General features: G+C 43.3%; 1 protein-coding gene across 3 annotated transcripts in view; it reads right to left on the bottom strand.

Moving 5' to 3' along the window:
* The window catches only part of TPP2 (tripeptidyl peptidase 2), a 41,619-nt gene that overhangs the window by 6,676 nt on the left and 20,300 nt on the right, over nt 1-14,643 (bottom strand). For 2 of the 3 annotated variants that reach the window (XM_081908146.1, XM_081908144.1), the window contains exons 15-26: nt 13,704-13,780; nt 11,664-11,770; nt 11,188-11,342; nt 10,414-10,530; nt 9,546-9,646; nt 8,606-8,702; nt 8,299-8,436; nt 7,777-8,021; nt 7,204-7,282; nt 4,887-4,925; nt 644-795; nt 407-503 (exon numbers count right to left, since the gene is read on the bottom strand). In XM_081908146.1, coding sequence (XP_081764272.1) covers nt 407-503; nt 644-795; nt 4,887-4,925; nt 7,204-7,282; nt 7,777-8,021; nt 8,299-8,436; nt 8,606-8,702; nt 9,546-9,646; nt 10,414-10,530; nt 11,188-11,342; nt 11,664-11,770; nt 13,704-13,780 — 1,404 coding nt within the window. The remainder of the gene's footprint in view (nt 1-406; nt 504-643; nt 796-4,886; nt 4,926-7,203; nt 7,283-7,776; nt 8,022-8,298; nt 8,437-8,605; nt 8,703-9,545; nt 9,647-10,413; nt 10,531-11,187; nt 11,343-11,663; nt 11,771-13,703; nt 13,781-14,643) is intronic. The other variant, XM_081908145.1, reaches the window with a different exon arrangement.

Below are 14,643 nucleotides of genomic sequence, written 5' to 3'. Positions count from 1 at the left end.
TGCCAAATCCCATATAAGGGGTCAGAGTGAGTCTAAGCTGAAGGCCAGGCAGAACAGCTCCATCTTGCAGGCCCAGCAGAAAGATGTCAAATCCCGCAGGGCCCTGGTCTCTTGTGACAGAGCGTTCCACCAAGTCGGGGCCAGTGCTGAAAAGGCACTGGCCCTAGTTGAGACCAATCTAACCTCCTTAAGGCTCAGGACCTCCAAAGTGCTGTTATTTATGGACCTTAAGGTCCTCCGTGGGGCATACCAGGAGAGGTGGCCCCGTAGGTACGAGGGTTCACTATTCCCAGCTGTCCAGAGCACTGAATTCAAAGCTTAAGATACGTGAAGTACAAATAAGTGGCCGAAAGCAGACTTAAAACTGCCAAGTGCAATTTTGGTGTTTCTTTTAAATGCTTCTCACCTTTTCAGAATCCAGCTGATGAAGTCTTGCAACATACAAGGGCAGATGATTAGGGAAGGCCTCTTTCAATTCATTATACATGTCACTGGTCTCGAGCCTAAAGAGAAAAAAGTATGAATGAAGCTGCTGACTGAGCAGTCCCTGGGTAGCAGACCATGGAAAAGGGACATAAACTTCATTAATAAATCCTTTCTTTGAAGGATGCAATTTGACACTAGGAGAATAACAGAAACTTACTTAGTCATCCACTGTATCTTCAGGTCTCTTAAAGCTTCAGCAAATTCATCCTTTGCGTCTTTTTCCTTTTCAGGCTCTTTCTCCTTCTCCTTGTTGCCATTCTTACTTTTTATTGGTGATGGGATCAGATGATAGTGAACTGGAATTATATCCTGCAGAAGTGGGGGGAAAGCATAGTACTCAAAGCGCAGCCATATTCTCTCGCATTTATTTCCAAGTATTTTTTCTTAGGGCTACGCTACGCAAACAAGAGCAAAGCAAGATACGAGCATGATAATTACATCAGCAAGAACACAGAGTACTCGTAAGAAATTGCTCTGTAAACACCCAAGTGAATTGTAATCTCAGTTAAAGAGAAAGGTCACCATTGTTTGCCTGCACGCTGTTACAGATACACAAGTCAAAAGCAGGGAGTTCCACAGTTCTAGGACCATAAGTAATTGGCCCCATTTCTCAACCTAACAGAACGTGATGGCAGGCACCTGCGAAACACCCCCGAAGCAGACCTTAGCATATGGGCAAAGATGGTCCATCAGTTAAGCTGCTCACAAGGCCCTTAGGGATTTAAAGATTAAAGACAAGCACTCTGAGCTGGGCACAGACGCTCACTGGTAAGCCAGTGTCACCGGCACAAAACTGGAGTTATGTTTGTGACTTTCTGGCCCCCCACTAGCATCCAGGCAGACGCTGCAACTGGCCATCTGTCTTCAATGTCTGAATGCACCTGTATGCTGCTCACTTGTTCTAAGAGAAGTACAACCCTATCCAGGGACTGTTTCACACATCTATTGACACTATACTTCGGAAAGACCAATGCAGTAGTAAAAGGGAGCTGTTGCTTGTGTTTGAATCCGCACAAGAAGATAAGCTTATGCAATGATCAAGGAGTAGCTCAAATGATTTAGTATATTCACCTAAGCCTTTAAAATTGTGATCCAAAGTCATTTCAGCCAGCAGACTTAGACATTCATTCCATCACAGAGACCCCAGCAGACTGGCTTAAAATGTGTTGTGCCTTATTTGATTCCAAAATCTCACATTCCCTTTCTAACTCTCCCCCCCCCCCCAAATAAAGGAAAATGCATCAGATGCAGCTGTCCAACAGAGCACACAAATTATGTCTGGTGCAGTAACATGGTAGAATTTTGTTCACATGAAAAACCTGATTTCAAAAAAGTCCAGCTGTGGGACAAAATAAATTCTTATAATCTTCCCATCTTGTTATGCACTGTCATAATTCTCATGATCACATAGTTCAAGTAGGTATTTAATTTTTTGTTTTAAAAGAGATCATTACAATGGCATTGGCGTCAAACCCCAACATAGTGAAACCTCAAATTTAACAATAACTACCTGTGGGCAGTATTTAACTAAGTAGTTGCACTAGTGCATGGATTAGCAATAGCGCAACAGGATTTTCCCATCCTGCATATGCCCTGCACCATCTCCAAATTTACACTAGAGGCTTGGGGGGAAACCCTAGAACAGGTTAAGGGTCCACATGGGGGGGAAGACTGTTCCATTGCACAATAATAAATTATTATGCTGACACAGCAAACTGCTTGATGCTACACTGAATACAACCTTTTATCTTGATACATGTCAGGCTTCTGAAAAAAGCTATTCACACCACCATTTTCCACTGAAGGAAAAACACACAAAGTATGACTACAGAATACCATCCTTGGTTTGAACTCTCGTACAGCAGCTTGCTTTCACTAAATCAGAGTCCCTGTCAAATCCATCTCTTTTTAGAACATCTCAGTTGGGGTATATTGACTCCCCAGAGAGTAGGTTTCATCCCTGAGCTCTCCCCAACCAACACACAGCCTCCAGTGTGAATCAGTGAAATGGGTGAAGTAGACCCATGTAAAAGGGAAACTGCTCTCCCTTTCCTAAAAGACAAGGATCAGAGCCAGACCACTGCTTTTCTGCCCAGTTCTCTAGAACTGTTCCAGGAGGCCCATGCAGCTGCTTAAAATTTAGCCAGTCATCTCAAAGATTCTGCTTTCAATTGTGCTTTATTGTACTTTTTTTTTTCTTCCCTGCCCTTATATTTCATGAGATGGCTGTATATAAACACTTTCATAAACAAGAAAAAAGAATGGGAACAGCAACTAGGAGGAAACTTATCAGCTGAGATTTTGGTGCTCAAAGAGAAAGTCACAAAGCTATGTTGCATGCACGGCTTCAGAGGAAATTATGTGAATGCATAGTTATGTACACGTGATTCCTCTTTCAAAATATTAATTCCAGCAGCATTATATAATACGAAATGCCCCCAAAATGCAAGAATCCATGAGAAGTCTCCCCAAGGTACAACGGACCCAGGCAAATGGCAATCCCTTTTAGGAATTATGCTATCAAGCTACAGACGCAGAACAATGTCTTCTAAAGGCTATAAAATCAGCAGCACCAGCAGCACCATCACAATACAAATTCAGAAACCACAGTATGATCAAATTAAATTAGTATGTAGAGTTGAAAGATGTTAGCATTTTCTGGTAAGTGTGTCCTCACTGAAGAGAGAGGTTTCCTGCCCCTGGTTTATGGGATCAATGCAAAAAATTCACCGAGGTCTCCTGAACAATAAATGAACTGACCGCACAGAGCTTGAAAAATAGCAATAATCTCCTGGCATTAGAAAGTAGCACAAATCAAGCGGGACAGTGCTAATACACAACAAGTGAGAAGAAATGCTTAAAACAACATTGGTAATGAGCCTGCAATCTTCACCTGCTGTCTCCATCTGCTGGTAGACTGCTCTTGCATAGTTTGCTACATCCCCCCTCACTACAAGAACACAAGACAGAGCAGGCTACTAATATTGTTCGTTCCCAGAGAAGACTGAAGGCACCTTCTGGAAACATTTCTCAGACTCCACAGCAACCTCAAACCTCTGCATAGGAAGCACAGGGTTCGCTCAGTTTCATTTGCCAAGCATATACAGAGATTCTGAGACAACAAATGTGCAGGGCCCCTCTTCTTTTACAATCTCACACTGTTATAATAAACTAGATCAGATGCAATCAGATTTAAATTCTATTCCACAAAATGTTGCTAGCAGAACAAGAAGCGTCTGTTCAGCAAGGGGGACCAGAAGTAACATTCCCTCTGCCTAGATAACGATGGCTCTACCATAATATTTGCACTGGTCGTTGTAATCATTTAACCCAGACAATGATAATTGATAATGTAAAGGGGAGAGCTGTGTTAAGAAAAATGCACTGGGCCATCACAGCTCCATGATCAGAGTAAATTCTCTGTGCAGAGAAGGTCGCACCTTCAATCTCTGACAACCCCATGTAGCAGGTGATGGGAAAGACCTCCTTCCAAGACCCACTAAGCAGGTCGTCTCTAAAAGCTGGCAATACTGGGCCAGATTGGGGTGGCAAATAATATATGAATGGTGAGCCAAATCTGAATTTCTCATACCCTTTGCAGGCCAAATTAGACAGGTGGGCTAATCAGGTGATGGGTGCTTTAAAGTGCTTGCAATCATGGGGACATCATGCGGAGCTTGCAAAGAGTTGACCATCAGCATTTTGCAACTCCCTTCAAGGACTGGCTGACTGCAGAGTCTCCTCCAATAAGAGAAACTCAGCGCAGCTGATTCCATAGAACATAAAGAGTGGAGAGCTCCACAGAACACTGAAGTCAATTAACACGCACCAACTTTGGGCTTAACTTTCTGCAGCAACTGACTATACTCCCTCAACCACAAGCCTCCCGCGCCAATGCACAATTGGGAAAGCACTTTAAGGCACTGGCAGCTGCAACTCCACCTGTCCTGGGCCTGATGTCATATGTGGGCAGCTTGGTGTGGTTTGGGGAAAATGCCCTTGCAGGCCCAACTGGAACCCATGGCGGGCCTTATAGTCCTGATCTGCAAATGGTGGCTTTCAAATGACAACGCTGTATGAACATTGTATGTATAGTTCATCTTGTCTTTGCTTTGTGGCTGGTGGATAGTCTCGCGGGGTTGGAGTAAGTAGCTAGGTAGGAGAAAATTCCCTTTGAAACAAATGGATTCTGCAGGGCAAAGTCCAATTTTTATGTGTACGCCCATTATCACTGCTATATTATAATGCGTCACTATTCAAAAAAAGGGGGTGATGCTCAAGCAGCATGGTTCATTTTGTATTAAAGGCAACTGCGAATACAGAGAAGTCAACTCAGTATAATACTTTAAGTCATATGCAAAAAGACTTAAGCACATCTTTCAAAAACTGACAATCAGTACCTTTTTAAACTTTCCTTGTCGCTTTGCTGCAGACTGCCCCTGGGAGTTAGAATAACACACTGTAAGAACACATGCACAAAACTCTGTGGAATGGAGCCACCTCCTCCCATCACGTTTTTGTTCTCTACTCAGGGACCTAAAAGTCAGTGTCTTGTTCCCTTTAAATATTGCTTATAAGATAATATCTGAGCATATTAGAATAAAACTAATGTATCCTGCTGCACTTTAGGTTGTTGTTGTTTTTAAAAAAGCAAGCAAATGTTAAGAGAGCTAATCAAATTGAGCTTTTGACATGGCCATCATAAAGTGAATGTGGCAATCTCAATTATTTAGCAACAAGTTAACGAAAGCTCCCCGTCCCAAGTTAAAAAAAACACCTAAGTAACTGAACACCTCAATTTCTGTCTCCTACTGAATATGCCGCTGGTTGTAGCAGGAACACAACATGATGGATGCTATTGTTTTTAACACCCCCCCAACAGGACTGTGTGGAGAAATTCTGACCAAATGTTCAAGCCAGCTTGAGACTTTGGTTCTCTTGAAATCATTAAGCACACCCTGACATGCTCATACATTATACCCTGCCTTCCTTGGTCAACAGCTTTTCCCGCACACAACACAGCCGCCGTTAACGAAATTATTTCTTTAGCATCAAAACACACACAAAATGAGGTCAGGAAGATATAGGGTAAAGCAGTTAGGCTGGTTTAAGCAAGCCTATGGCCACTGTGTTAAATTTCTTTAAATAGCTATATGATCTAGCCTAAGGTTCTCCCTTGAGACCAACTTGTCTTCTCAGTGACTTCACTTTGGCGAGCGGCTTGTGACCACTGGTCTTGAAAGCATCTTCAAAAATATGTCAAGTTCTGATCCATTTTTCTCCTGGCTGTACTTCACCAAAACGTGCTACAACGGTAATCCTTTAGCATTGGTAGATAAAATATTTACAGTCCAGAAGAAAATGAGCTGGGGTAGAATCGACTGTTAATACTCTACTGCAGTGTTCCCCATAATCCCTGACCACTGGTCCTGCTAGCTAAGGATGATGGGAGTTGTAGTCCAAAAACAGCTGGAGGTACTGTTCTTCTGTAAGCACTATTAATTGCCAATATAATCCTCCACCTGTACTGATGCAAGCAGGCAGAAAAGCGAGCCAGGATGGCAGAAAGAGATTCTATATGGGTAGAACCAGCTCAAAAAAACCCCCTAAGTGTAGGGAAAATACCACCACTATTTTTGGCCACTGCTGCTAATGGTTCCACTCCTCTCTGCCACGTTGTGGCCAGAAGGTACAATTGGCAAGTGGCTCTCTAATTCTCCCTCCCCAATCCCACTCCAACATGGCATAGTGATGCATAACAAAACTACAAGTCCAATATGAAACTGACAAATGATCCTTTTCCATAATTGGCCAGCTCTGACCAAAAAAGCTTATTTGGAAGGCGATTTAATTTTTAAAATGAAGTAAAAGGCTGCTGAGAGAGTTCCTGGATCACAATTATATTGATGCTGACCTCTGGAAATGTCTTAAATTTTGTCGCACCTTCTCACAATCCTATTACATTTAGCTCACTTACCTAACCTTTTAGAATGAAGGAATTTATGTCTATTGGAAAGTGACCTCTAGCCTGCTCAACACAGAGTAGATTTTTTAAAAAGTAATCCTTAAAAATGTGAAGTGAGCAAATAAGAAAATGACTTAACTTTTGCAACCAGACTCGGGCACAATCCAGCAAACACTATTGTTACTGCAATCGCTGAAATGAACACATATTCGCTCAGTGGCAATGCTTACTGATTTGTATCCTTAATGAAAATCTGTTTGAGGGAGAATATTATTTCCCTAGTTCTCTGCATAAATACAAAGGATGCCAGATCACTTTTTACAGCTTTGTATTATAATAGGCAGGTGAAACTTCACACCAATAGAGCATCAAACGAAGGCGCATTGGAAACTAACAACCTCTAACGGCTAGAGGAAGTGAGATAGGACTTTGTGCTCTATGGTGCAAAAAAGTACATTATCAAAGGGGAAAATAGCTGGATAAGAAGCACCATGTTAAGTATGTCTTGATAGTGTCTATCGTAATATAAAGTGTTGGATAATATGAAGTACTGGAAGTTATTGCAAACGTACACACTCAAAATGAAGCTGAAAATATTAAAAACTGTTTGATTTTTAAACAGAAGAATTTGGCATTGGAGGTGCGTGGAAAATTATCAGCCATTTAAAATGGCAGTAAATGGCAGATTTCTTTTTGAAAAATGCAAGTTTATCAACTTGGGTGTTTTTATAAAAAAAACAAAAACAACTCACCGCTTTCTTTCCAAGATCAGTCTTTGAAAGAGTTAATGATCCTGCAAGGTAACAGCCTGGACTTGCCCCTTTAGGTACTCTAACAAAAAGGGAAATATAGCACACAATGAACAACGGTACATAGTATAAAACGCCCAATGCATAAAATGGTCACAGAAGAGATTTAGTGTAATAGGGGACTGGGAAATATGGCAAAGCGTACCCCCAAGCTGTGAAGGACTGGGGCAAGACACACACTGAGTCAAAAGCTGTGAAGCCAAGCCTAATGTGCTCTCTTTGCTTTGCTGTGCTAGGTTGGGAGGGTAGCAAAAGAGATCTAAACATCCGAATCTATTCTCAGTGGAGATTGGAGAAAGAGGAGCTGAGGGTATTCCCCTAGCCCAGTCTCTGGTCAAGCCTTTCACTGAAGGAATTGCTTCCTAGGGACAGGGTGAGACAGAGCTTCCTGGACCACTGGAGGTCAATACATAGGGAACACCAACCACCTGCTTTCGTTACCCGAGTCTGAAGACTCTGAACAGTTCTCAACCTTTATAAAGTGTTGAACACAGTAAGAGGATGCAAGCTACTTACTTGTCATCTGGCAAAGTGGAAACGAAGAAGGGCTGGCTATGTTTTGGTGGCAAAGACATACTGTTTGCCTTCTTCTTCCCCAAGAGAGCCTGGGCATGGCTTTCGTAAATATCTAAATTCAGGGCACTAGACAGTCTATGAGAGATAATAAACGGAAGGTCTTTGAGACGATCCAGTTCGCTGTTCTGCTCGTGGCGGATCTGTAGCCGAACGGTGTAATCGCCTTTCTCCAATTTCATGGAATACTAAGGAAGAGAGAAATAAAGCTTTTATTTAGCAGAAAGAACAATCAATACTTCGCAAAGTGAACAATAAACCCTGCATTAAAAAACCAAAACAGTAGAGCTTCAGTTCAATCTGTCATTTGTCCCTTTGATCAGTTTCCCTTCTTTGATAAATACAACTAAACAATAATATGTATTGAATTTAATTTATATACCACCCTCAATCAGAGCGATCCACAGCAAAAACATACAAGCAAAGATAAAGACACAAAATACATAATAACAAAACAAAACATACCTGGTGAGGATAAGCATCTCCTGACCCCATCTGTTTTTTATTCTGGTCAAAGATGATCCACAACTGGCTGTCATATTCTGACTCATATAAGAGTTCACAGAGCAAAGGACAACTCGGAGTAACTTCTCCACTCTTAGGCTGAAAAAAGTCAGAGAATGTTAAGGATATTCAGTAATAAAAACCACCTCTTTATACACACAGCTTAGGACATAGCTTATATTTAACGTACAGTTAAATGCACTGGAGCCTTACCTACATATGAGAACACTATTTCTTTGGAAACTCTGGTTTAACAATGCAAACTTACTTGATGAAAGTTGTACGTCAAAACCATCTCATACAATTGCCGATTATTTGGCAAAACATCCCGTGATCCTAATGGCTTTATTTTAGCACTCAGCGGCCTGTAATTCAGCAATACAATGATAAGCATTAGGAGCTAGGTTCAGGATGCATTTTTAAAAAGACATTTCACAAATTTCATATGCCACTTTTCTGAAAAAATTCTAACGCAAAGCGGTGTACAAAATTTAAACAAAAAAATTAAAGTTCCAACAACCTAAAAATACCATCATATAAAAACCTGGGTGATATCCAACCTCGCCCTTTAAAGAGGGCAGAGCAATGGAGCTTAGTATAGTCTGTTCTGCTAGTGGCTCTCAGGACTGCGACTCTCATTAGCCCAAGTCATGCTAAATATTCGTGATTCTAGCTTTAGGTTTTCCATTATATCACTAGTGGGAAAAATCCCACTGTTTTAGGCACATGAACTTCCAATTTAACTACTTTGCTGCTGTGTATCATGAGGCAGAATCATTTCCAATGCCTGCAGGAAGCTTTTACCATTGCCACTTTTAAGACAGAAACAAAATGCAGATAGGAATCAACATCATACCCTCCTGTAAAACCCCTGCACAGTCATACCTTGGAAGTCAAACGGAATCCGTTCCGGAAGTGTGTTCGACTTCAACACACTCGGAAACCAAAGTGCAACTTCTGATTGGCTGCAGGAAGCTCCTGCAGCCAATTGGAAGTCCCAGAAGCCCCATCAGATGTTCAGGTTCCAAAAATAGTTCGCAAACCGGAATACTCACTTCCAGGTCTGCGGCATTTGGGAGCCAAAACATCTGAGTACCAAGGCATTTGGGATCCAAAGTAAGACTGTACTATCCTATTCAGCCTCTGGAAGAGTTGCTTAGTTTGAACCTTGTTTGGCCTTTCATTTCATTTGATTTAAACTACTGTACCTTAGTGTCTGAACCCAGCTTTTCAGATTTATGGAAGGTGCAATGTCTTCATATCTCAATGTTGTCTGAACGTCAAAGCGCACAATGCCTTCCGAAGCATGCTGACAAAATAAGGGGTGCTTGTTAGGACTTATTTTCTGCTGGATGTTATTATGAATTAGGTGGTGTGCATGCGAACGTCTACATGAAGAAGCATTTGACGAACTGGAACGTAGGAAGCTAACTCAGACCATTGATCTCTCTAACTCAGTATATTCTACAGTGACCCTCCAGCATTTCAGACTGGAGACATTCCTAGCCCTGCATCAAGATTGCCTGGGACTGAACAAAGCAGTTGCTCCACCACTGACCTACAACCCTATAAAAGGTTAGCAAGCGTGAAAATTCTACAAGCAGACGGGCATGAAAGCATACCACATTTATTAAAAATACATTCAGTTATTCTGAAGTCAGGAAGCCAGATGCCAGTGAGACAGCAGGAAAGTTGGGGTATTAGGAGAGCAAGGAAGGGGAGAAAAGGGAGCAGCACCCAAAAAAACCCCAAACCCCCAAATGAAGCAGGAGAGGCGGAAAAGCCTTGGAATATGAACCTTTCAAATAATTTATGATACAATAAAATGCCGAACACATTTCAGATAAAAAGAATGAGCATATAAATAATTAAGTCAACCACAATGAGTCAACCAGGCTTGGATGAGTCAGAAAGGCAACCTATACATATTTTAAAATAACACTCCATGATTTATTTTTTTTAAAAAAACCTCGACTACAGAATTTCATACCAAGAAGTCATAGCTCTCCAAGCATTTTCTTCCACCCTTTAAATGAACCATAAAGCAAAATAAAGACAACACGGAATGATACTCACAACGTTTAATTGAGAAGCAGTGCAAACTATGCCATGGAAGGAAAGGGTGTAATCAATGCTGACATCATTGAGGCTTGCCCACCAACGGGCAATGCAAAATTCAATTGTTCTTCCACCCTTCGTGGGGGGAAAAAGAAGAAGATTTAGATGTATATCTGACTTTTATTCTTTATGAAGCCCCCTCCCACTAGAATTCCAGTGCAGCTCAGAATACTTTAAAAAAACAACAACCGCAATACCTTGGCTGCAAAACTACCTTAAAGGATCCATTCTCATCCAACTCTAATTACTATGCGCATGCTTTAGTCATGCAACAGGCAGCCATAGGCAGACGGCTTCAGATTTAGCCCACACATATTCTATTAGGAAAACTATAAATGGCTAGCCACTTTATTCATAAAATAAACCCATGATGTTAATCTAGGGCCGAAAGGCGAACATTTTCTGGGCCGAGAGCAGCACTGACCTATCTTCAACCATTTGGGGGCCGCATATGAAAATGGGCATGGCCAAAATTGCAGTTTACAGTTATTTTATATCTGTTATTTAACCATTCACTATACATTAAGTTCTATTCTCGTTTTCTAATGACAGAATGGAGGGGTCAGGAGGTCACAAACCCCTTTTGACATTGCAGCAGGAGTCCCACAGGAGTAGCTAGAATTTTTTTTAATAATAATAATAAAAAAAACCCAGGACAATATTCAGCAAGTCATCATTGCCTATTACTGCACTCTATACAGCAGCACTTAACTCTGTTCCGAGGCCACTTACTAGGACAGGAAAAGCTTCAGTAACTGATCCCTTTTCTGGTATTGAAGAGAACTTGTAGAACTCATGGCTTCGGTACGCCTTTTGCTTTACTAGTTGAACCGCATGGAGAACAAACTTGGCAGTCACATCCGGTGATGAGGAACATACTGTTACTTCTAGGTAAGAGAAAAGGCACATCTTTAGTCCTAGTGCTCTATGGGCCTATGACTCACTCCTCTGAAGCTAGCAGGCCGAGTGTGTGCTTAATTCCTTGATAAAGGATACACTGATTATCTTTTAAAGTACTATATAACACAAATTTCCGTACAGGCGCAGAATTAAGCAGCGACAGCTTAAAATCTGGACTCTTAAAGTGACATGCAAATACAGAAAGTGTCACTCAGTTCTTAAACCGTACAATAACTTTTCAGCAGCATACATTCAGGTTAAGCTCCCTAAGAATTCAGGGGGACAATTTGCTACCTAATTTGCCTTACCAGCCCACGTTGCTCCAGAAGGTACTTCAACAAAGTGTCTTTGGATTTGACCAGGTTTAAAGTGCACGTCAGTGAACTTGAGATCATAGTGTGAAGCTTCATCTGTTCTGTGAAGAGAGGAAAAGTTTAGAAAGTGCAAAAATCCTTATGGGGAGGGTTACAGGTCAGAATATGCAAGGTATTTTAAAGATGTCTAGAGTCAACAATACACGCAGCTCACAAATGGAGGAAAAGCATTTCTCTCTCTTTAAGAAAAATGGGGCTCTGATCAGAGCAACTGGTTTAAGATACCTGCTAATGCTTACATATAGATCCTTGACTAATAATCAAGATCCACACTGACAGGAAACCAGACCCTCAATGATAACTAATTCAGGCTCCTTTAAAGTGGCGAATCATTATACTTACATCAAGTCATGGTTTACATAGAATAAATATTTCCTGAGTGTTAGATGTGTATAACACAAACAGGAGACATCACTGCTGCTGCTACTATTGAATATCAGATACTGCAGACATACACTAAGGGAAGGCTACTTTGAAAATTGGATACTGGGCTAGAGAGTTTGATTTAGCAGAGTTCTTATGTACTGTCACTACTACCAATTTATAGAGAGTTCCTTACTGTGTTGTAAATTATTCCCATTGCATAGATGGGGCGGTAAGTGACTTCTCAAAATTCTAACAATGAGTCCACGTCAGAGCCTGGAAATTTGTTGTCCCACTTTCTAGCCTGTGATCTATGCTAGTGCTCACTCTTGCCGTTTTAAATACAGTGGTGCCCCGCAAGACGAATGCCTCGCAAGACGAAAAACCCGCAAGACGAAAGGGTTTTTCGGTTTTTGCGACGCTTCGCTAGACGATTTTCCCTATGGGCTTGCATCGCAAGACGAAAGCCCATAGGGAAATCTCGGGGACCTTTTTTTAAATGCTGGCGGTGGGGAGCAAAGCCTTTTCCCCCCCTCCGGACTTCAGAAGAGGTCCAGGAAGGCCGGCGGGGGCGAAAGGCTTTGCTCCCCACCGCCAGCATTTTAAAAGCGGTCCGGGATAGCAGGGAAGCGCTTCCGGCTATCCCGGACGGCTTTTGAAGGCAGGCTTTTGAAGGCTGCCTGCCTAACCGGGGGCTTTTAAATCGCCCCGGGACTGTCCAGGGCGATTTAAAAGCCCCCGGACGGCTTTTGAAGCCTCCCCCCGCCGCCCGGCTTCGGGGCAGGAACGCCTCCCCCAGCCGCCCGGCTTCGGGGCATCGTCCCGATGCCGGGCGGCGGGGCAGGAACGCCTCCCCCAGCCGCCCGGCTTCGGGGCATCGTCCCGATGCCAGGCGGCGGGGCAGGAACGCCTCCCCCAGCCGCCCGGCTTCGGGGCATCGTCCCGATGCCGGGCGGCGGGGCAGGAACGCCTCCCCCAGCCGCCCGGCTTCGGGGCATCGTCCCGATGCCGGGCGGTGGGGCAGGAACGCCTCCCCCCGCCGCCCGGCATCGGAACGATGTCCCGAAGCCGGGCGGCTGGGCGGGAAAGCCTCCCCCCGCCGCCCGGCATCGGAACGATGTCCCGAAGCCCGGCGGCGGGGCGGGAAAGCCTCCCCCCGCCGCCCAGCATCGGAACGATGTCCCGAAGCCGAGCGGCGGGGCGAGAAAGCCTTTGTCCCCCCTGCCTGCCTTCCCAGGGGCTTTTAAATCGCCCCGACAGCGGAGAAGTCCTCCGCTGTCCCGGGCGATTTTAAAATGCCGCCCGCCAGAAGAGGTCGGGGGAAGGCGGTTTCCATAGGAACGCATTAATTGATTTTCAATGCATTCCTATGGAAAACCGTGCATCGCAAGACGAAAAACTCGCAAGACGAAGAGACTTGCGGAACGAATTAATTTCGTCTTGCGAGGCACCACTGTATAGCATTATACAAGGGAAGGTTTGCATTCTGCCTACTGGTAGTGGTGAAAGATACAAAGGTAGAGATAGAAGCCAGATCTTCCCACAAAGATTAGTTGCAATTTGTTTTCAATAAAGAATTGCAAGGTGTAAAAAAAAAAAAAAAGCACTTACCTTGCTGGTATAACAACAGTCACTGGAATTCTAAAGAGGGGGCCTGCATTAGGCATAGATATTTCATAACCACACACCTAAAAAAGTTGAAAATGCAATAAAATTAGGTATTGCATTTAAAAACAAGTCTCAGTCCTTTGAAGATACCAATAAGCTGCCATGTATTAATTTTTTACAATTATACTTCCTGGAACTCTGTAACTGTACCGCAGGCATAGCCAACAGTGTGCCCTCCACATTCTGTAGGACTACAACTCCATTCAGCCTCAGCTAGAAGAGTCAATGGGAGCTGCACAAACTTCTAGAAGACATTGTGTTCGCCACCTTTGCCCTAACACATTAAATATAGTCCAGTAATGAACACACGCCAATCTGTTTCCCTTTCACCTTGTGAACAAATTCACATAATTTTTGACAGCCTAGGGCAGGGGTCAGCAACCTTTTCCAGCTGTGGGCTCGTCCACTGTTCCTCAGACCATGTGGTGGGCCGGACTATATTTTTGGGGGGGAAAGGAAGGAATTCCTATGCCCCACAAATAACCCAGAGATGCATTTTAAATAAAAGCACACATTCTACTCATGTAAAAACATGCTGATTCCCGGACCGTCCGCGGGTCAGATTGAGAAGGCGATTGGGCCGCATCCAGCCCATGGGCCTTAGGTTGCCTACCTGTGATGGCTTGTGTATGCTCTTCACAATAAGCACCTCTGCTCACTCAGAGATACTTACAGTTCTTTATTTTACATATGTACAAGCAGCATATTACAATCATGCGTCCGAATCGTCCGGTTCAGATTCGGGGAGTGGCCTTCTCCGGCTTCTCCTCCAACAGAAAAGGCAGGGAAGTTTCATGGGACGTCTCTCCTCCCTCCATTTTAACCCTCTCCTCTCCTGTGCAGATGGCACAGGCTAACTGTCTGTTCCTGAACTTCCTGTGCG

The sequence above is a fragment of the Podarcis melisellensis genome (assembly GCF_964234715.1).
Source record: "Podarcis melisellensis genome assembly, chromosome: 4".
Taxonomy (NCBI): domain Eukaryota; kingdom Metazoa; phylum Chordata; class Lepidosauria; order Squamata; family Lacertidae; genus Podarcis; species Podarcis melisellensis.
This window is presented reverse-complemented; position numbering and strand designations above follow the sequence as displayed.